Raw genomic sequence first — 23,042 nt, forward strand, 5'->3', positions numbered from 1 at the left:
TACTATTTTCATCAAAATTGTAACAACAACAATGGTAAGGTTATTTTTACAATAATGGTTGATGATGATAATTGCTGTATTTCTCCCCCCCCCCATATCTATTTTTCTATCTATCTGTCTGTCTTTCACTATGTAAACGTCTTTCTATATCAATTTCTCTTTCTCCTCAATTTCCATCTCTCATTCTCCTGCAATTTGCGTATTTCTTTTTTATCTATTCCATCTCATCATTGCTCATCCCCCTTCCCCGTGCTCTCACTTCGGCGACAACGTGAACAGCGCCGCCGACGAGTACAAGGACTTCATGAGAGACGAGATCGTGGTGATAACCAACGAGGGCCACGTCAACTGGGCCGCGCCGAAAATCGTCTCCAGCTACTGCTCCATCGACGTCAAGACATTCCCGTTCGACGAGCAGATCTGCAAGATGAAATTCGGCCCGTGGCAGCACGAGGGGAAGGAGCTGAGGATTTGGGGCGGAGGTACTGGTGGTAATAATCAGTCTTTTTCATCGCTCATTACCTTCCCCTCGTAATCTATCTTCCTATCCCCCCCCCCCCATACATACGACCTTTTGACACAAACTTGTAATGGAAATAGTTATATGAAATCGTGAATGAGTAGTCTGTATTCAAACGTTGTGATATGTGTGGCTAGTATACGCAGGGCTCGACATTAGCGGTGGTCCGATGGCCCGGGGTCACACACACACACACACACACACACACACACACACATACACACACACACACACGCGCACACACACAAAATGATGGCGGGCGGCCACCAAACTTCCAAAAAGGCTTTCTTTTGGTGGTCGGATGGGGCAGCTAAAATTCAACATGATTTTTTCTTTAATGTTTCATTTCATTTCGGGCAACTAAATTTGTTAAAACTAACTAAAACTAAAAACTCAGAATTCACCAATTTCAGTGGCCCGAACGGGACACCAGAGGAAAAAAAAAAAGTTAGTGTCGAGCCATGGTATATGGGTACTCACGAGTAGCTCGAAGTGTCACGATTATGCATAATAGTATCGTTAATCTATCATTGCTAGCTGCAGGGGGCTTGTGTCACAATTTGTGTCAAAGATCATGAAATGTTATTTGTTGTCATAACGGTCATGCACTCACATTGCGTATGCTTATGTATGTCCTTCTTGAAAGATGTGCATTTGTATCATTTTCTTGAATCTGCATCCCGTGGTATAGCATTTTGATGTACGTGCTGATTAGACGAAGTGTTGATTTTCTTTAACAAGCGATAAGGTTTTATTCATCAGTTCGTTATATTGTTATGCATTGTTCAGCATAGATTGAGCTAGGCAATAGTATTTCATTATGCAATTCTGTGGCAAACACACAAACACACACACACACACACACACACACACACACACACCAACACTGATACTTCATTTGGCCTTTTCTCTCTTCCCCATTGCATTATATACACACACAAACTATTACAGTGATTACATAACAAATTCTTATCTTATTCATTTGTTGATATAAATACACCTGAAGTTTTGAATTGACATACAGTGATCAAAACAAACCTACCCAAAGGCAGACTTTGTTGTCTTATTTTCAATGTCAAATTAGTTAATCTACAAAACAACACCAACACAGGAACATTGTGTTAATACATATTGAACTTCTTACGTGCACATTATTTGTATTTTAATCTTATCCCATTTGCCTTCACATTTTGTTCATCAAATTCCGTTTTTTACATCTATCATTACTTTAATTAATGTTTTCCATTGTATCGTAATAACATTGAACTTGTCTATTTTGTTTTGTTGTGGTAATTATGATAACGATATAGTTTTCACCATTATGTACGCTACATGATCATATAATTGATTGCATCTTTCGCTTGAAGAGCTGTTGTGTGAAAAAAAACAACAACTGACATCTCTGTCCTTCGTTATCATTGATTATCGTCTTGTAATAACACCATTGTCATTTGACTCTGTTAAGTGGAACAGTGTTCGCGTGCATCCATGTCGGGTTTTGTAGATGTGTCATAACTGTTTTAATATCCCAACTAACGAAAGACATAACATGAATGCTGCTCAATCAATCAAGCAAAAAACGCTTCATTCTACATAGAAGCAAAGAACAACGTTTTCAGAGGAGTTTATACACACACAAAAATACAAATACACCTGCGACAAATTTAGAATGAAAGAAAAAAAGGGGGTTATACTTGCTAAAGTCAAACCTTAGTATCCTCAACCACGAGAATATCAACGTTTCTATTTGCTCAAGGCAATCTTGTCCAAAAGGTAAGGGCCTAAAACCATCTAGATTTGATCATTTGAAAAGATATAATGACCACTTTGCATGAATCTATCAGTATTCATAGGTTTTCGATTAAGGTGATTTGTTTGAATTGCTCGACATGCAGAAGTATTCGTTGCATTTTGAATTTATTGCGGGCGAGCGTGAAATCCGAGCTGGATACCAGCTGGCAATTTGGCCGCGCTTCCAATCAACTGGTCTGATCTTCAATTCGACAGATCCCCTCTCCCCTTCCCTTCTTTCTTCCCGTTCTCCCGTTGCCCCTTTAGTTGTATAAAACACTTTTCTTGTTCCATATGATTCTATACTACTTTCTTTTTCACGCATCGCATATACTCTTGACCCTTGACCTCAAGTACTGCAACCTATCCGAAGCTTCTTTCATCTAAAATGGGATGGAGTGGGGACATCTTTTTATACTCCTGTTGATGAGTCCAATTTTACTCCATCGCGTTTGAAACAGAACAGAATATTTCAAGATGTTATTTTCGCCAATTCCATTGGCATCATACTCTCTAAGCTCTCATCCATATCAATTAAAAGAAACCATTTTCATTCCGTGCATCGTGCATACTGTATTCTCTGTTACCTTTCTTTTATTGCCATTATGATTATATTTACATTTTAGGCAAACAGCATCAGATTCAACAGATCAGGTCATTTGTATTCTTTGTAGTACGAAGACATTGACATTGTTCGTTTTTCTATGGTAAACTAGCAATTTGTTACACGTCACACGTCAGTGTTGTTATACTAGTCCGCAATCTTTTTTTTCCTCCTCTGAAACCATTGCATCATTGTTATCATCATCATCATCATCATTAATTGAAATCATCATCCATTAACTATCACCATCATCATCATCATTTATATATTGAGCACATCACTCATTCATCTCGTGCTACATAATGGTCTTGTTGTATAATTCTCGTCGTTTAATACTCCATGCCTAACGACAGTCTGTATTTTCATTTTCCCTTTTTTCTTAATGAGCGATGAATATGTCATTGTATGTTGTGTTCATTATTTTGTAATGGCAATTAAATTGATGTAACTTTAAGACATTATTTATCATGTGTAAATGAAGCAAAAACCCAATAATAGTGCCTTAAAATAGTTCTAAAATATGAATTATGGATAGAAACAACCAATATAAAAGTTGTTAATCAGTATAATCAATAATATACGTTATTGAATATGCAAAATGTGAACAATAGTTAAAATGAAATTGTTTCTAGAATAAACCGTCTATAGTTATGGTTCATTCCTACAATAGTGATATCTCCTAATATTTCATGATTTCTTGCAAAATTTGTATATGGTAGGATGTTTTGTGACACAACTGACCTACACATACGTATCAAATGTGATAACTCGAACATTTTTTTAATTTTTTTTAAAATTGATTGGCAATAAATGTAGTATGTGTCAGAAGAGTGTATTATATATATAAGTAAAAAGGAGGGAAAGATAAAACGAAATGATAGGGGATTAGTGCGTCGTCGGTGATATAACACCTATACTAAATCCCACAATTCTACCCGCATGCTTGGATATCATTGCTACTTTCCATTTTGCCGTATTCTGCAAGCAAGTTTGTTGGGCCATAACACGCTGCAATCTGCGCAGGTGATGTAAGGGATTTACACTGCCACAAAAAAAAAGGAAATACGACACATATCTTTTTAATTAAGTTTTAGTTGATAAATTGTTACTTATTGAGATTAGTCTAAGTTTTATACACATTATCATTCAGTGTTAGTAGTACTCATATGATTTAAAAACAAAATTATGGGCGTACATACTCAAATAAAATCAATATGAATACAAAAATACCAGTATGTGAGCAAAAACTAGTGAAAAATTAAATGGAAAAAAACCAATTTAGGAGTGAAGTTATTTGTTTTAACTTGTCAGGTTTATTTTGTTTGTTTTTTTGACCTTGCGTGTTAATCACGACTCCTGTGGCTTGGTAGCTAGCATACCTATTTATTGACAAAGACTTGTGTATAGAAAGGGAGGGTTTCTTTTGTCACGAATCAATGACTCAACTATCAGATTAATTCAATGACTCAACTATCAGAGTTAGTCAATGACTCAACTATCAGACTTAGGCAATGACTCAACTATCAGAGTTAGTCAATGACTCAACTATCAGACTTAGGCAATGACTCAACTATCAGAGTTAGTCAATGACTCAACTACCAGACTTAGTCAATGACTCAACTATCAGACTTATTCAATGACTCAGCTATCAGACTTAGTCAATGACTCAACTATCAGAGTTAGTCAATGACTCAACTATCAGACTTTCGTCAATGACACGACTATTAGACTTTAGTGAATGACTCAAGTATCAGACTTTCATCAATGACTCAACTATCAGACTTTCGTCAATATCTCGACTATCAGACTTAGTCAATGACTCAACTATCAAACTTATTCAACAACTCAACCATCAGACTTTCGTCAATCACTCAACTATCAGACCTAGCCATTTGACTCAACTACAGTAAGTGAAATCTATATCAAGCTTTATTCAGCGCACTGCATAACCCACTGCCATCTCATATCTCGGTGGATGGAATGATTATTATCATTCGCAGAATAATGAGGTAGCGATGAGACATCGATTCCTTTTGAGCCATAGGGAAATAATACCAAGGCAGCTGATTCGCGGTATGATTATTTTCATTGTGCTCACTGTTTGATACACATGTGTCGGTCTAAAAAGGTCGGACGTAAAAATTCTTTCACTTCCTCCGTACAGATGCTCAGTAAAAACATGATGATAATAATAATGATGATGATGAGAATAATAATGATGATAATGATAATAATAATAATAATAATAATAATAATAACAATAATAACAATAATAATAATGATAATAATAATGATGATGATGATGATAATAATAATAATAATAATAATAATAATAATAATGATAATAATATGTATATATATATATATATATATATATATATATATATCCAAAAACGCCTTACACTTATTTTTTATATCCACTTGTTGCTAACCGCATGAAGCTCGCCTTTACGTGAAACATTAATATTGGTAATTCCTAATGAATAGACACCAATATAATAAGGAAAACAAGTACTACACCGGCAGCTCGTAGTACGAGACTTCACACATGTCACAAAAAGTGCGCTGTCAGAAAAAAAAAAACACACAGCGATTCGATCAATTTTGTGAGTCCATGCATTATGGATCTTTTGATTGTCATTCAGATTTTCAGTGTACTTTACTTTTTAGGTCTTTCTGGTTGCTGTGGTTATGTGCTGACAAGTCATTGTACATAGTACAGATAATCTGCAAGAAGACTAACATGATAAATACAGTCCTAGAATATTACAGAGGGGTACCAGTGCTAGGGATATTCATTTCATTTCATTTCATTTCATTCTATTTCATTTCATTTTATTTCATATCCGACAAAAGTATAGAGTACAACATGACATTTGCATAATTTTTGTTATACAAAGAAAAATTAGAGTATAATGTTACTTTTGCTTATTCAAGCGATATGGTGCAGCTCATTTATCACATTTTTTCATATTCTTTATTTTCATTTTTTTGGTTTTTTTTTTATTTTGGTTTGTTTCTGTGTGTTTATGTTTTCTTTTGTTTTTTTAGTTTGTGCGTGTGTGTATTTTTTTTTTTTTTTTTTTGGAGGGGGGAGGTCAGATCACGTCGTAAGACACTGGATGAAATTTGTGTGAAATTATATCTAGTCTAAATCCCAAGGTCACACTGCCTTTGGCGTGCCAAGCGTGCGCGCTCCGAAAAAACAGAAACCTGACCACTGTATCCCATATCGCTGTATGGTCAGGAGCCAATAGCACGAGAGCACTGACCAGGCATGGTTCGGCTTTGAGTGGGATCAGCTTTCGGGCTACGAAACAAAACACTCTACCCATCCGATCGCGCTGCGTGTTATCATAAATAGTGCCTTTTTGACAAAACAAAATGTCTACATCATGTCCATAATCATCCACACACACACACACATACACAAAGATAATCATATTCTACTTGCATGTTCCCAAACAAAGATATGTCAGAGTTTACTTTTTTCATTTTGTTTGGTTTTAAGGCAAGTTTTATATCTATACGGTTGAAATGTGAGATTTTTTTGTCATTTCTGTATACGAAATGAATAAGAAATTGTGAGAGCATGATATCGTCAACTTACTGATTTGAATATTCATAAGTACTGGTCAAGAAATGTTTTCCTAAAACAAAATGAAATTTCAAAATATCACATCTTCCTTACTTAATCCGATTTTTGTCATTTTTTGTATTGTTCTGAAGGGAATATTGTTCTCTTTCTTTTAAGTTGATTTATTTTTTGGAGTGGGTTTCCTCTTTAAGAAATTCGAATGAATCAAACTAATGTCGCGAGGGAAGGGTTCCCAGAATAAATATGGAAAAGAATTCTCCATAATCAACACTTAAAATGCATGTCGGTTGGTTCTCTGTTTTCTACCTCCCCATCCACGCCCTTCCCCCCCCCCCCCCTCGTTCCCCATGGCCCACCCGCTTACCTTCCTCCCTCCATCCTGCCAGTAGTCCGCACATATCTCGTGACCCGAGTCGCTATCACAAACACACGATCGGTGTGGATGGCAATTTTGGCGCCATGCCGATGTTGAATCACCTGCCCGAAGTGCGATCGGAGGGGTGAATTAGGCCTGAGATTTTGGGAGTACCCTTGCTCCTCGTGTCCATGTGATCACCACAAGACATTTCCTCCTCATCCTGTTCTTTCTTCGTCTTATTTTTCTTAACTTCTTCATTTCTCTCCATTTTTTTTCTTGGTCCCTCCTTCCACCCTTTTCGAAATCTTCCGGGACATATGTAGCCTCACTACTCAGACCTCCTTTGAATACGTGACGTAAGAGACAAGCAGTTGCGTTTAACGCCACGCGGGAGGTTCGGATTTTTAGATTTGGTATCCTCATTTTATTTTCCTGTTATTTATGATAATCATTGCAGGACAAGATTATTCATTGTCGCATTAAAAATCTGTCCTCACACCTGTTGAACAACATTTTATTATTGTATCGTTCATAAGCTAAACATGAAAATGTCATAGAACAACCGTGGAGCTGACACACAGAGCGTCGTAGTATAGCTGGTTGAACGTTACATGCTTCATAACCTCAGCAGAAAAATATGCGTTTTTGTAATCAATAATGGTCCATGGTATCCTCCCCCTCCCCCCCCCCCCCCCCAAAAAAAAGGGTGCATACTTTCTGCATAGATCTTCCTGGATCAGTTAAGTGAAACTAACACTCGAACTCATTTATAGGGGGAAACACGACTTTGGAAATGTAGTTCGGAGGGACTGTTTTAAGGGATGGTATAGTTTCGGTTGAGATGGGGCTTAAGTTTCCAACATGTTGTTTTTTTTTTGACGATGGTTTTTCGACATAATGAGAAATCTCTTATTAAATATGAAATATCATATAATTTAAGGGTAATGCACAGTTTATTTGATGAAAATTGGTTTTGAAATGGCTGAGATATCCAAAAAGAAGCAATCCTAATCAAAAGTCGGACCCATTAGGATCACTTTGTTTTACTTTGTGTTTAGAAATCTTCGCCAATTCAAAAGCGATTTTCAATCACAAAAAAAACTTTGAATTCCTCTTAGAATCGTCTACTTTTCAACATTTAATGAAATGGTTTCTAAATATCTCGCAAAAAAGTTAAAAGCTAAATCTTCACCTAAACCAAAACTATGCTGCATCTCTTTAGCTAACTCCTGTAATAAAAAGCAATGCCACCTATAAAACATGCGCCTATAGTAAATACATGGGAGATTCATCGATAAACAAACTGTGAAATAGGTCGGGCTAATCGACAGAGCAGCTACCGCACCCGGAAATAACAAACATTAATTGACTGAATTCAGAATCACGCTGTAGTTAGTTTCTGACTTTATGACAGACGATGCTACGACGTCGCCTCGATTTCCTGTAAACAGTTCAATAATACGCGCCAAAACCTTGTTTTGCTGCTATGCTTTCAGCTCAATGTGCCGCGGAATTTACTCTATCGAGCCAGCTGTGACGGCACCCTTCACATAAAAATGAACCTCAAACACCGAAGTTATATTTCAACCCTCGCCGGAATGGCATGGCTGGCGAACTCATGGTTTATTTGTTTTTATTAGTCTTAATTAGCTCAGGTTTTTCCTTTCATGTTTAGCCGCATTCACACTATCGTCACTGACCAAACATGGACAGTATTTCCACGAGTTGAGATGTTGCTTGCAGACGCAGGCCGTGTTTTGCAGGATAAAAGATTCGAACAACCCAACGTCAAGCGACTTGCAGTGTAAAAAATACCTACTTACCCCAGCTTTCATTTGCCTATGGATTTTGTTCCAGTCACAGTATCAAAAAAAAAAAAGATGATATGCTGCTGGCTTTCTCACAAACTCCTGCACAAGAATTATTGTCTCAATGTTTCAAAGTAAATCGGTAAACAGGGCCACGTTTGAATGAGGCAAAAACACTGAAATGAACCAAAGGAACTACTGTGGGGAATAAAACAAATCAGAAAATGTCTGTGTTATTGACTCAATTCACAGCAGACCCTTCGTTTCCCTCTTGGAAGACAGTTGGAATACCAATGTCTTATCTTCCAGTCCTAAGCAGTTAAGTCTGCACGTCATGAAAAAAAAAAATCCTTAAACAACAACAAATATCTAGTAATTTATAGGACGTAATCAGAAAAAAAAAAACACAATTGTAATACACAAGGTGGAAATGCTTCGAAATGGTAATTGAAAAAGGACGCCAATTTCCACACGCTGGCGTCGAAAAGCATGCCGGCATTGCTTTACTAATTATTTAGACGTTGAGCTGCCATGAACCTTTTGACCTACTAGGAATATGTTATTGTCACCTTTGCCTGTATGAATTTTGCTAAAGCGCTGGATATACGTCTGTCAAATAACATGAACTACCAGTAATATCATGATTAACTTTAAAACGAGCAGTTGGGTAAGGGTTACGAAACAATGATCTTTAACAAGGTACCAGTAGATGATTCTGACAGGGGCGTGGTCGCATGGCCCAGCTCCGACTTATTCGACTGTTTATTGCTCAACGTAGGTGACGACTCCGTCTTCAATAGCGACGGCCAGTGGGACATCCTGGACATGACCGCCACCTCAATCGAGGTCGAATACCCGGATGCGCCGGGAAAGACGTACACAGACGAGACCTACGTGGTGAGTGCAAGAAAAAGTATAATTGATCAAAATTCTTTATTATCACGACTTTCTGTCCTTATTCGTAAGGTCACTTCTTGTCATTTGATTCGACGCTCACGTCATCTTCAAGTCTTTCATTGTATCTGGTTGTATTCCCATGCAATAGCAATTTTTATTCGCAATTATATTGTACATCTAACATGCACACCACGTACACACCACACGTACACACACACACACACACACACACTTACACGCACACAGGGACATACTGTTATTACACATAATAATTATACATACACAAATATAAGCATTGAAATGTTTTAACATAATAATGTATATTTATGGGGTATTAATTAAGCCAAAGAGATGAATGTCTTTTTCTGAACAATGTTGAATTAGCAAAGGAAAATGTGAAATCCTCTGCCTTAAGCGATTTTTATTTTTGATACTCTCATGATAACAATAATATTTTGTTTCACTTTGTATCAAATATTCTACATGTTTACTGTGTATTTTCCTATTGTGTTTGTTCTTACTATTACAGTATATCTCACTTTTTTAAATGTCACGTGACGCACGTAATAAGTTACATATGCCTGTTTAGTGGACCCTTTGGAAAAATAGCTTTGCCATATCGTCATCGCTGTGTACAGACATCCACCCGCATCTTTTTCAGTTATCAATGTATTGCTATTTCCTATGATATCATGTTCACTTGTTTTGATAAGTAATACATTACCACAAATATACCATTTCATTCATTCATTTCATTTTTATTTCATTTCATTTCCTACGAAAGTATACAATATGACAATTGCATATAGATAAAGTAAAGTACAATGTAACTTTTGCATATTCAAATGAGACTTTAAATGCACGTCATTTGTTTACAATGAGACAAAACATACTTTAGATAAAGAAATGCCTGGACAAAACTGTAACTGAATCGTAACAAAGAAAAAGTCGGAAATGGAGGGGACTGCTAAAAAAGCCTAGCTTGTAGAATAAGAAAGGATATCCCTCTTAATTCCAGTTACAGACCCGAAATCGACAAATGAAACTTTCCCTTTCTCAAACGGGACGCCAAGGTACCTCACTACCCTAGCCAAGTCTTATGGATTCGCATCAGAACGAAAAAGTTTCGATTTTTTCTAGAGAAAGATTCGATAAGTGTGTCATTTTCGGAAGGAGGGGGAAACACGGGCCTTGCAGGCAAAGCATGTCTGGAATTGGAGAAGACGTTGGGGATGATTGAAATAGAAATGCAAATCGTGATGATTAGAGGTGTAGAGAAATGCGTTCACCGTACGCAGTTTAAGTTCACAGCTACACGGAGATTGGAAAAATTGATGTAAACCAAGTGTTGTTGTTGTAATAAGATGATGTACACTTATTCTATTTCGCGCGCGCACGCACGCACACACACACACACACACACACACTACGCGCAATGTCATGTTTGATGTGTTTGCATTGCTGATGCATTTCGTCGTACTCTGTACCATGATTGGTAGGTCTGTATGTGTTGTGCTATAACGTAGCCGATAACTTTAAAGCGACGATGACTATAAAAAGCTGGTCTAACGCTTCCGTATTGCGGTAATCGTGAACGCACATACATCCTGCATTGATAGTCTGTATCTTGTTACTCTGCCGGGGAAGAACGTAATAAAAAAAAAGCATTTAAAGGGGAATGATATCTAAGTTTATAGATTGAGTGAATGCACCAATATTAGTAATTCACAGTCGGCAAAGTCTGAGAAAATTTGACAATCTGTTCAAAAGTTATGAAGTTTCGGTACAGACAGTTCTGGACGAGAGGACACAACACTTCGTGACGTCACTGCAGGACAACGAAATTTCCACAAAGAAAAATGATGTGAAGCGAATTCAAGACGTTCATTTTTCTGGCATAATGAAAGAGTACATGACTTACCTCTTTCAGAAAGTAGGGGGACTTATAATAAATCACCCTTAACGTATTGGCAGTTACAAGTCGAGGAAATGTGTACTTTTCATTAAAACTGAATCAAATAGAAGAAGATCGTATTCTCGCACAAACTCAGAGAAAAGGAATGACAATTACACTTGTGCGCGTTCTTTTTTTTTTTCCTCTTCTTTTGCTTTTCAGATTCCGGTTCAAGAGGAGACCGCTGTACTACATATTCAACTTGATTCTCCCTTGCACGTTTGTGTCGATGGTGGCGCTACTCCAGCTTCTTCCTCCCGCCCGAATCGGGTGAAAAGATCAGTCTAGGCATCACCGTCCTCCTCTCACTCACAGTCTTCTTGCTCCTCGTCGCCGAAACGATGCCCGCGCCCACCCAGCGCCCGTGCCCGTCGTCGGTAACGATCAGGGATTCATTCCCAGGATCAACCTGATACACGCACCAACCCCTTTATGCATTTACTGTCCCATGATTTTGTTGGTTTGTTGGTTTTTGTTTTTTCACCAGAACTAAGAGGGTGAATTCCTTTTATTGCTGTTTCATAAAATCCCAGATATTTCAGAATAAAGTTTTGTTTTTTGATAATAGCGTCATTCATAAATCATTGTCAATCGATAGAAATAAAACGCACGCGAATAATGGTATAGCATTAGTTTGTTGTTCTATAATGAAGTAAAGTGCGTGATACAGCATGCAACTTATTGTATGGTAGATAACACAATATTCAACACCAATGAGGGATCCTGTAATAGAAACGTTCGTGGTAAGATTATTCTTTTTGTCGTTCTTTTTTTAATCAAATCCATCTTGTCTATTTACCACTCTCCTTCCCTCTCACTCTATCTCTCTCGTTCCCCCTTTCAATATTTATATCTTTATCTCTTCCCCTCTCTTCCCTCCTCTTCTCTCCTCTTCCCTTCTCTTCCTTTTCCTTCCTTTCTCTGCTCTACACTCTTCCATTTTCTTCACTTCTCTTCTTTTCCTTCTCTTCTTTTCCTTTCTCTTCTCTTCTTTTCTCCTCTTCTCACTTTACACTATTCCATTCTCTTCTCTTCTCCCTCCTCCTCCAGGACAATACTTCATGAGCACCATGGTTCTCATCTCGGGTTCCTTGGCAATGTCGGTGATGGTTCTCAACATGTACCACTGCCGACCGGACTGTCGGCCCGTTCCTCGATGGGTTCGCATCCTGGTCATCGACGTACTCGGCCGCATCCTCGCTCCGGCGGTCGTCAAGAATTCGAAGACGGAGCGACGTCGGATGAGCGTGCGCACGGACTCGCTACAGAAGCACTGCCACAGCTGGGAGCTGGAAGACCTGATGACGTGCGCGGACCCGTTGTCGCCCTCGGCCAAGCAGCAGCAACAGCAGCAGCACAACGGCATGACGATGACGGAGCGCAACAACACCGTCAACAAGGACGGCATGCACGTGCTCGAGTGCGGCCGCCGCTCGGACTCGTTCACGAGGGACGCTATCCCCATCCTGCGCAGCATGCTCACCGAGCTGCGCAAGCTGACCAGCAATAATCGCGCCGAGCGCGAGGAGAAAATCCGCCAGAACGAGTGGAAGCGCGTAGCGCTGGTCATGGACAGGGTATTTCTATTAGTCTTTCTCATGGGAACGTTGGCCGCAGCCTCCTTTATGTTCAGCAAAGCGTGATCCGGAACGCAATATGAGAACCCAAAACTGTTTATATGGAGACTGTTGTCCAGTGACTATACACTATCATGGTTAGACATGCAGCAGTGCGCAATGCGGGGACTGCAAAATGAAAGGCGATGACCGTCACTATATTCTTGTCGTCGTCGACGTTTTTACCTATGCATACACGTTTTGGACAAGACTCGAGAGAGGCATTAGAGCTCATCATGTTTATTTGACGAATCTATCTTATCTGCTTTTGACTATAGATGCCTTCTTAACAAGACTACATGTAGCAGTCTGAAAGGAAGAGAAGTTATTTCCAAGGTTTATTTACTTAGTTTTGTTTCCATAGTTTAGAGTATTTTCTTCTCTTTTTCCCTTTCAGCTTTCTTTTGTTTATAGGAAGTAGATGGTGCCTTTTCGTCCCAATAACCATCATGGAAACGCGTCCTGATGAATTTTCGAAATTTGCGTATACTTCAAACTAGTTTTTACCGAATTGCTTTGGTGACGAGTATCAGTAATTGATGTTCATCTTGTTCTTGCTATTCCTTTTACTGATTTTATCCTAACAGCAGCAAAGCTTTAATTTGTCTGATATACCGGTTGTGATTTCGCCTAAACTGATCAGGCTTTGGCATTGGCAGAGTGACAGCCAACCAACCAAATTTGCGTATTCGCATAATTCCATAAAGACACCATGGTCTCAACTCGCTGTCTCCAAATATGTGGTACTCCTCGTAGCCCTAATAAGTAAGCACATCCGGTTTCTGTAAGCAGTGTGGGGTTGTAGGTTATGCAATTTGGGATATATCTAATACACAACTCTTCACTTGATCATGTTGATAGTCATGTTAAATCCATAGATATTGGCTATGAGAAATGAGCAAAAATCAAACTCTTCAGATGGCTATATATAACGTGATTGAATACACAATTTACATGATTTATGCATACATTATGTTTCCGATGTCATTAGCAAACAAATTCAGAACTTTTTTTTTTTGCCGCAAATACCATTTTTTTTTGAACTGCACACATCCCTTTTTTACGGATCATACTGAAACGCTCATCGTGATGGCAACAGAGCCGTAGTGACCTGCATCAGTTGGGATTACAGGAGCACCCTCGGGGGAACTCCCCCTATTGTCACGCCGAAGGGAGAAGAGAGACATGATGACGTCATTATGGGGCTTGTAATTGGTGCATCAGCGTTAGTGTCGATTGCCCTCGCATAACCCTGAATCCATCATGATGCTTTCTAACGTGGCAACCTGTTGAACACACCACGTGATCTCATATGACGTCACCACGTCCGATTGCGGCCGACATTCACTTCTGTCTATTCCACCGATGCCACACGAAAATATTTTGCACACACTGATGTGTGTGTCAGAGTCTACGATCGCAAAGAGATAGATCGACGAAAATAGGTGTATCAGGTTCGCCGTTTACTCAACAAATTGTGGCGAAGGAGTGACGAGCAGATTTTGAAAGAAAATTCTCCTTGCTGAAAACATTCCTTCTCCGGAGTTTCCTTTTTTTAAACGAAAATGCAAAGCTAGTACAGAAATGTGGTCGGTCGCGTGTCGTCGACGATGACCTCAACTAAATGATTAAACCTTTACTCACAACCTTTTCCCTTTCTGTACAAGGTGATCTAGACTTTAGTCTAACGTTTGAATATGATCCTCATACTCTTAGTGAATAACAACTCTTTGGGTATGAAACGTGCATCAACATGAATCTATGTTTCATCTTTATGTGCAATTGTATTTGTATGCTGCAAAATAGTTTCGTCTTGTTTTGCCACGACATACAGTATGATATTGGCTAAGAAAGATACAGTAATTCATGAAATTGGCAAAGTGGTTATTGATAAATTTTGTTGATTACCAAATACATATCTTTGCAAAGACGAATGAATCCAACAAGATGAACTTGGTTGGATGACAATTGTGCTGAAGGAAACACGTTATCGTGCACCTGTGTCTTCTGCGCATGCTGATTAAAAAAAAAAAAAAAAAATGTTTTTCTTTTTCTACTGCTGTGTTTACTATTGACTTCATGAGATGTATACAATTTAAGTAAAAAACAGGAACAATCAGTTTACTAGCATCCCCTGACGTCATAAGCTATACACATGTTACGTAAGAATATCTCAGAATACTCGGTGTGATTCTGAGCACGACTGTTGAATAGCGCCACCTGGAGACCCCAATGTGTTATGTATCATACCCCTCCACAGTGAATTTCCCTACCATCAACCAGATTGACTACTAAAACAGTGCATGCCCTCTAAGCCTCCATCGCGACACACAAGCACATTACTATACCATGAAGCTACAGTAGCTTCATGATTATACTTAGGACAGGTATAAGAAGACGCGCACATAAGGTGCTGATAATGTTACTGACAATTGAGTCGCGTTATTGTCTTTCTTTTTGCAAATTCTAAACGGTTAACTATTTTTTTTGGGGGGGGAGGGGGAATCCGTCATATCTCCTGTAAATGAATATCAAAACAAATATAATGATGATTATTCAACGAAGAAATGAAATGACGCCATTAAAAGCAATGGTAAATCATAAACATCCACATAAAGCAGGAGAAACTTCAAATTTTCTCACGAAGTGCATCAGCTGGCAGCTCAAGCTTATTCTACGAGATTTTGTTGCTAATTTTTTTTCTCGTACCAAATATCATCTTAAGGTTTGTTTGGCCGGGGAAAAATGAATTAGCGATGAAAAATCACAAACTACCTAAAAGAGAACCCATGTAAATCCGAATTAGATAGATAGCCGAGTATTTTTGATAGAACTACGTCCTTATCTTTGTAAATAATTCTGATATTGAACAACCTGCCATCATTTAGGCCATGTTCACTGTGTGAAAAAAAGAAGAAGAATCAAATGTGCTGGCACAAAGGAAAAAATAGATTTTGCATTGTGTACGCTGTATTAACCATGAACTCTCTTTCTTTACTGGCGTCGATTTATTTGTGTACAAAAGTCAATGGCTGCTTTAGGGGTTGGTCCCTAGGAGGGTTAAAGGGAATGAAATTCAAATATACATGTGGATTGAGGAAAAGCAGCAATATCAGTAGAACACTTAAGTGCAGTTTGAGGAAAATCGAACCATCCGTTCAAAAGCTGGAAAGGTTTCAATGTATTGGCGTCGCCATTGAAAGACGAGAAGACTACAACAGTTCGTGACGTCACTCCAGAACAACAATGTGTGCATGTGTACATGATACATATATATATCAGATTATATTTAAATATATATGTAAATATATGATAAATATATGATGTATTACAAGAATTCAACATTTTTTTTGAGGGGGGGCATTATGAAAGAGCAACTGACATAACTCTTCAAGAAAGCATGGAAAATTTTAACATAATATTATGTAAGTAACAAGTCGAAGGAATGTGTCATTCCAGGAAAAAAAAAGTACAATTCTCTGTATACTTTCTTTACATCGCTGTGCTTCGGTGAGGTCATGAACACATTGTAGTCTTCTTATCCAGCAATGCTGACATCAAGACTGTAAGGAATCAATATATAACTTTTGAACTTCTCATCCGAGTTTCCTCAAACTTCACCGATGTTTTCTGTTAATGGTGCTGCATTCACTCAATCCACATGTTTATTTGGGGAAATTCCCCTTTAACAAGGGGAATTAAACATCCCCCAACATTGTCACGTTACCCTTAATTTCTCTTTACAAAGACTTGAAAATTGGTATTTTATACTGTTTTGACTCTTAGAGAAGATGTCTACTTGACACTTTTATCATCTTCACTTTTTGTTGGGTTATCAAATTATGTCGTGAAATCATTTCCAATGTCTAAAAAAAAGAATATATACACACGCATACAGCTATTGTGTAATAGCGGTAGGTTACATTTATTGTGTACTTCAGTAGACTTTTACTCATGGATTGTTTTGCCCTATATACAGAAATAAAACATGAAATGATCACGTGTCTTCTGTTCTATCTTCATTTAGTCTCCACAGCATCGTCCAGTTTATATATTTCTTTAATTATTTTAATGTATCATGTGTGGACAGCAGTTCAGTGAATAATTCAAGAAACACATGCATGAGAACAAGCATACACCCATATATGATTATATATATATATATATATATATACATATGTATATATATATTTGTATATATATATATATGTATATATATACTTGTATATAAATATATATATATGTATATATATATATATATATATATATATACATTAAGATGTATCAAAATATATTCAATAATTTTTCAAACATGCTATATATCCTTTGGATTTAAGATGTATTTTTTTTTTTGCCTAAGTCTTAGTTTGAAGCATTGACTCGCAAATACTGAACGGGTGAATGATGGAAATTTATTTTGAAAAGAGCAGATTTTATTTACACACAATTTGTACACACACACATGCTATACAATAGACATAGACGCAAGATCGTATAAATCGGTTGATGAATTGATATGAACGTATTTTCTTACTGTAGTATTTAATCTGTTGATATATACATATTATTTCTAAAACAACGGTCACTGAAGTTCACGTAAGAAACCCACATAGGAGGGAAAGAATATATGATACGACTATCAAAATCAGAATGTTTGATCATAACCAATTAGCAACTGAAACTAGGATATTGATATTTACACAGCAATATGACTTGCCATTTGTTTTTACAACCTTTCAGTCAAAGTTCCTATGATATAACCGTGTTTAACTATAGTTTGGCTTTAAGGAAAATCAACTGTGAATCTCATAACTGTACTGTTGTCGATGCATTACTGAATGGTAATCATATTATATCTTATACGAACACTATATGAACACTATAAGAATTACATCATGTCAAATTCAACTCGCAGAATCACTGTAAATAAGACGATAATCATACAAAGGAATCCATTCATGCAAAGCTAATCTACTACAGTTTGACCATTAATTCCACAACACAAAGATTGTAGCTTAGTAATGCAGTTCAACTGAAAACACATTCTATTGACATGTTTCAGCCAAAAAAAAAAAAAAAACACGAAAAGAAAAAGAGAAATGCTAACTGCCTTCGAATACGCTTAAAGACTTCACATCTCTGAATTGGTAAAAGAAATACCGCCTCTACACTTGTAAAACCATTTTTTGCTTGTTTATAATATGGAGTTTGAAAACAGGCAGGAAGACATAATTTTCATATCGTTATAACACTGGAAACAAATTTAAATATCGAATGAAGAAAAGAAAGCAATCAGAGCAGCAAAAAAGAACAAAGCAAAAACAAAGGGAAGTGACTGTTGGTTTTTTTTGTGTGTGTGGAATCACCTGTCATGGAGGTCGTCACTATTAACCCATTTGCATTTGGAGGAAGGTAAAGAATCGGGGTACATCTCGTCAAATGCTTTCGTATCAGAATGCATGTCAATACGCTATCGATTAAACAATTCTCCATTTTCTTTTCTGCTATTGGTAATAAATCTAGGCTACCAGATATTCTTCTGTACACCAATTATGTGCCTTCTATTACGAATAAAATAGCTTGTGCATTTGCTGTTAACACTTTAAGTATATTTATCAACTAAAGTGCAGATTGTTGTGGTGGCTATACAAATACGCATAAAGGCTACTTCAAATATGTAATTGGTGTGCACGAGTGCTTATGGTAGATATTTTTGTTTTTGTTTTTTGTTCAGGATTTAAAAAAAAAGAGGGGACGAAAAGGATTAAAAAGACAGATGGTGACACAAGATACAAGATCGGTTTATTATAAAATTGAAAAGAAGGCATTTAATGAAACAAGGAAAATATAGAGCAATAGATATATGTTTAAATGATAAGAACGAATTCAGTGGTGTGTGCAGATGATAATGATTATAGACAGATAGGCACAGACAGATAGATAGATAGATAGATAGATAGATAGATAGATAGATAGATAGATAGATAGATAGATAAGGTTCATTTATCCAGGGTAGCCTCTTCAGTGTTGCCACTACTCTACCAGAGGGCCCTGTCATTATTATTACCCTAGTGTTGCCAGGTACCCATTAATACACCTAGGTCGAGAGGGACATAGTGGGTAAAAACATCTTGTCCAAGGACGTAAGCAGTGGGCGGGATTCGAACTCGGGTCCTCTGATTGGGAGTCAGGAGTGTTATCCACTATGCCACAACGACCAGATAGATAAATGGATAGATAGATAGATAGATAGATAGATAGATAGATAGATAGATAGATAGATAAATGGATAGATAGATAGATAGATAGATAGATAGATAGATAGATAAATGGATAGATGGATGGACAGATAGATTGATACATAGAAAGACAACAGACAGATATGTTGGTTGATGGATCAACACAAAAATAATGCAAAAAGTAAAATGACATACAACAACGTAGGATGTAAGATATTTTACTTCGACAGTATAAGTTTCGGAAAGCGCAAATACTTGGAGAATATTCAAAGCGCTAAAAGGTGAGAAGCAGCAAAAATAAGTTAGTGTGAATGTGTCACCTATGAATATCGTATCAGCTGATTGTGGCGTAGTGTATACTCATCAGATATTTCTATTTACATTATTTATATATGTATATATACGTATAGAAATATATGTATACAATATATATACATACAATCAGACATGACATAATGTACATAGTGCATTCATCACATAATGATATGTTGCTGAATTAGTTTCATACGAAAACAGACGTATACAAATTATTGTGTGTTTGTAATAATTCGCATAATGTTAATTGGTCAAGTATCCGTGTCCAGTTCAATAATGAAACTAAAAATACCCATAAAGCGTCGCTTTGACTAATATCCCAATGTCTAACGGAAAAATCATATACTAGTACATTAATGCAGAGTTGTATCACGACCACAATAGATTAATACATTTCACTCGCTATCTTTAGGCAGTGATATGATGACTGTAAAGCAAATAGGTCTAGTCCATGATTAACCGCCATTATGTGTTCTGCTTTGCAGTCGAATATCTCAAACCAACATGAACACAAAATCGATGTACACTTACACAAGAGCACGGAGTTACGGACGAAGAACACAACAAAATACACATAAATGCACACACATACACACAAACACACACACACACACACTTTATTTGGCACTAGCTTTCCTTACGTTACACACACCTTGATGCCACAGCAGAGATTGAAAATGTAAGAAAAGTTTAATCAACATTCCATTAGTTATGATGACATTGTTTGATTAGAATAATGACACACATAATGTTAAAAAGACGTCAGAATCGATATGTGTCAAACAATATCCACCGGTTTCACATTCCATTACACGAGTTCAACTCGGAACGCTTAGCGTGTTATGAATAACTGCCCTTAAGCGTATGTTAAGTGCTAAGTTCGGTCATCACGATATCCAACAGGAAATAATCATTTTTTTTTAAACAAAAATGATTATTTTGAGCCCTAAACAGCAATTAAGACATATGACCATGATAGAGTTTGTACCATGTATTTTCTATGGAAATACATAAACTATTGAATTGAATTGAATCAAATTGAATTGAGCACGAATTTAAATAAAAAAGAAAGATCTCATCAGGACCAAAGGACTGAGGATTGGTAGTGGAATATAATCACATGAAATATAATTTGTGAGAAGAAAAACGAAGAACAGCTTTTGATATTTATTCCAATTATATCAATGTTAACGATGTGTATGAGGATTTTGTGAGAAAAATCACATTCTTTTTAAGCTAACTAGTATCACATTTTCGCGTAGAGTTTTGGCTAGTTCACTGTATCCTAAACTGCATTCGAATATTGTTTGCAGCAGTGTGTTCAGTAGGTAGACGAAATTAGAAGATAGTTTAATCTTAGATGCATCTTCAATTTACCTCTTAGCAACTCATAGATGCTTCTTCAGCTAGGTTACTTCTTAGCAACGAAGGAGATGAACGTCGCTCGTTAGCAACGCCAAGACGCTGCCTTCCAGCAGCGATCATCTCCGCAGAATTAATGATCTTCTTCCCCTTCTTCTTCTTCTTTTTTTTTTACTGTGAAATCAGCAAACTATCAGCCAGGCAATAATGAGCATTTTCATATAATCCTATACATGAACTCGAGTGGCTTTTGGTCCAATAAGCTGCGAAATGCCAGACGAGGGTACCATGCTTACATTCTAACCAACTACTGTATTGTGTCTTGACCCTTATTGCTTTGTAGTATCTTTGACTTAAACTAAACCATGAACTCTTAACCCTCCCCCCCCCCCTCAAAAAATTTTAAAAAAATCACCCAAAGGATACAAGCGGACTTGATTTCCTCGAAATCTTGTCACAAAACGAACCACATGTCTTATCCCTTGACAGCTAGAATGAAGTATCTTGATTCCTAGAAATGCTGTCTCACACGAACCACAAGTGTCCTTGCAATGCTCGTAGTATAAGTATGTGAAATATTCCTAAAATTAACCGTACTTACGAAACAGAATAAGAGATATGATAACGTTACTTTCATCACTAAAACTATCCTTGTAGGTTATCGAATGTTGTCTAGAATTGAGTTGCATTCAATAGACCTGACATTGATCAAACTAGTTCATTGCTAATCACAACCAAACCGTATGTGCAAAGCCATAATATTCATGGTTACGCTATGATATTGGATTAGGTAAGGTAAACTTGGTTTATTCATATACAGGGTATAGTTAGTATACATGCGTATACGGGAACGAGGCACGATAGGAGATGGTAATATGAGCGGCCTCGGTAGAGGTACAGGAATCTACGCATTGCCTTGTAGCGAAGGTTTTCTTTGCCCGGTCGCCGGAACCCCGGTGGAGTTGCCTCTCCGTCCGTCTCACTGCAGCAGCGTTCGTTTGAAAACCAGCTCCTCTGTTTCTGCATCTTATAGGACACGCCCTTCTCAGCTGCTGTCAGCGATTTGGTCCTCAAGGTCATGGATGTCATCCATGATATCACTGTTCTCGTGGACAGTCAGAATGAGGTAAGTGAGGCCGAGTAGGTTCCCGAGGAGATACAGGCATAGGAAGACTCGGTCCAGGACCTTCGCCATCAACAACCACTCGCGCGCTATGGCCTTGTCCTTCCCTGAAGACTTCTTGTCCACGCAGAGCGTTTCCGTGGTGATGGTCACAAGAATGTCGTTCATGCGGCGCAGCTCGGAGGCGATGAGCTGGAACTGCCCGGTGTACTGGTTGTGCGAGTTCTCCTTTTCCATAGTGCCGCCGTTCTGCACGCAGAACTGCTCGCCGTGCCCGTACTGCTGCGAGTTGGAGACGGTGCGGTTCTTGTCGTTCAGTGGCACCTTCTCGTAGGCCTTCTGGCGTAGCTTGGCCTTCACGCGGTTTCCCGCAGCGACGCGACTCGTCTGGTTGCGCGCGATACGGTTTGGCGGGAATCGCTTGACTTCCACCTTGACCCTGACAATGGGGGCGAGCACGTGAAGGCCGATGACGCGTGCCCAGTGGGGCATGGGCTCCCCGCAGTTGCCGCAGTTGTAGACAGATACCACGATGACATTCAGGACCAGGGACGTGGTGACGAGCATCATAAGGATGGCGAAGTATTCACCTAGTGGAGGAGATTGAAGCAACGGCATGACGAGGGAATCATTTGAATAGATTAAGCAATAAATGTGAGTCGAAAATTATTAGTCAAGGGAATGTTACTTTCGTAAGAAATCCAGAAAGACATTATAGAACGACGGTAGCCCGAAATTAAGACCAACAAGAAAAGCCGTTCTGTTGAAATTTCTTTGAATAAAAGTGAAGTGAGCTAGTTGACGTAGTCATCTCCGTAGTCATTCACTCACTACGGTAATCATCAACTCATGAAACA

The 23,042-nt window shown here is 37.9% G+C and overlaps 1 protein-coding gene and 1 pseudogene across 1 annotated transcript in view; one reads left to right on the forward strand and one right to left on the reverse strand.

The window, feature by feature from the left end:
• LOC139739787 (neuronal acetylcholine receptor subunit alpha-10-like) overlaps positions 1-13,173 on the forward strand; it is a 129,857-nt pseudogene extending 116,684 nt beyond the window's left edge.
• Positions 13,174-22,024: 8,851 nt separating this feature from the next.
• LOC139739788 (neuronal acetylcholine receptor subunit alpha-10-like) overlaps positions 22,025-23,042 on the reverse strand; it is a 30,107-nt gene continuing 29,089 nt past the window's right edge. Inside the window, exon 7 of the mRNA XM_071650382.1 lies at positions 22,025-22,775. Within this exon, the coding sequence (XP_071506483.1) occupies positions 22,108-22,775 (668 nt within the window). The 3' untranslated portion in view covers positions 22,025-22,107. The remainder of the gene's footprint in view (positions 22,776-23,042) is intronic.

The sequence above is a fragment of the Diadema antillarum genome, unplaced genomic scaffold (assembly GCF_040938485.1).
Source record: "Diadema antillarum isolate AM-2024a unplaced genomic scaffold, OU_Dant_1.0 seq00000819_RagTag, whole genome shotgun sequence".
Classification (NCBI taxonomy): domain Eukaryota; kingdom Metazoa; phylum Echinodermata; class Echinoidea; order Diadematoida; family Diadematidae; genus Diadema; species Diadema antillarum.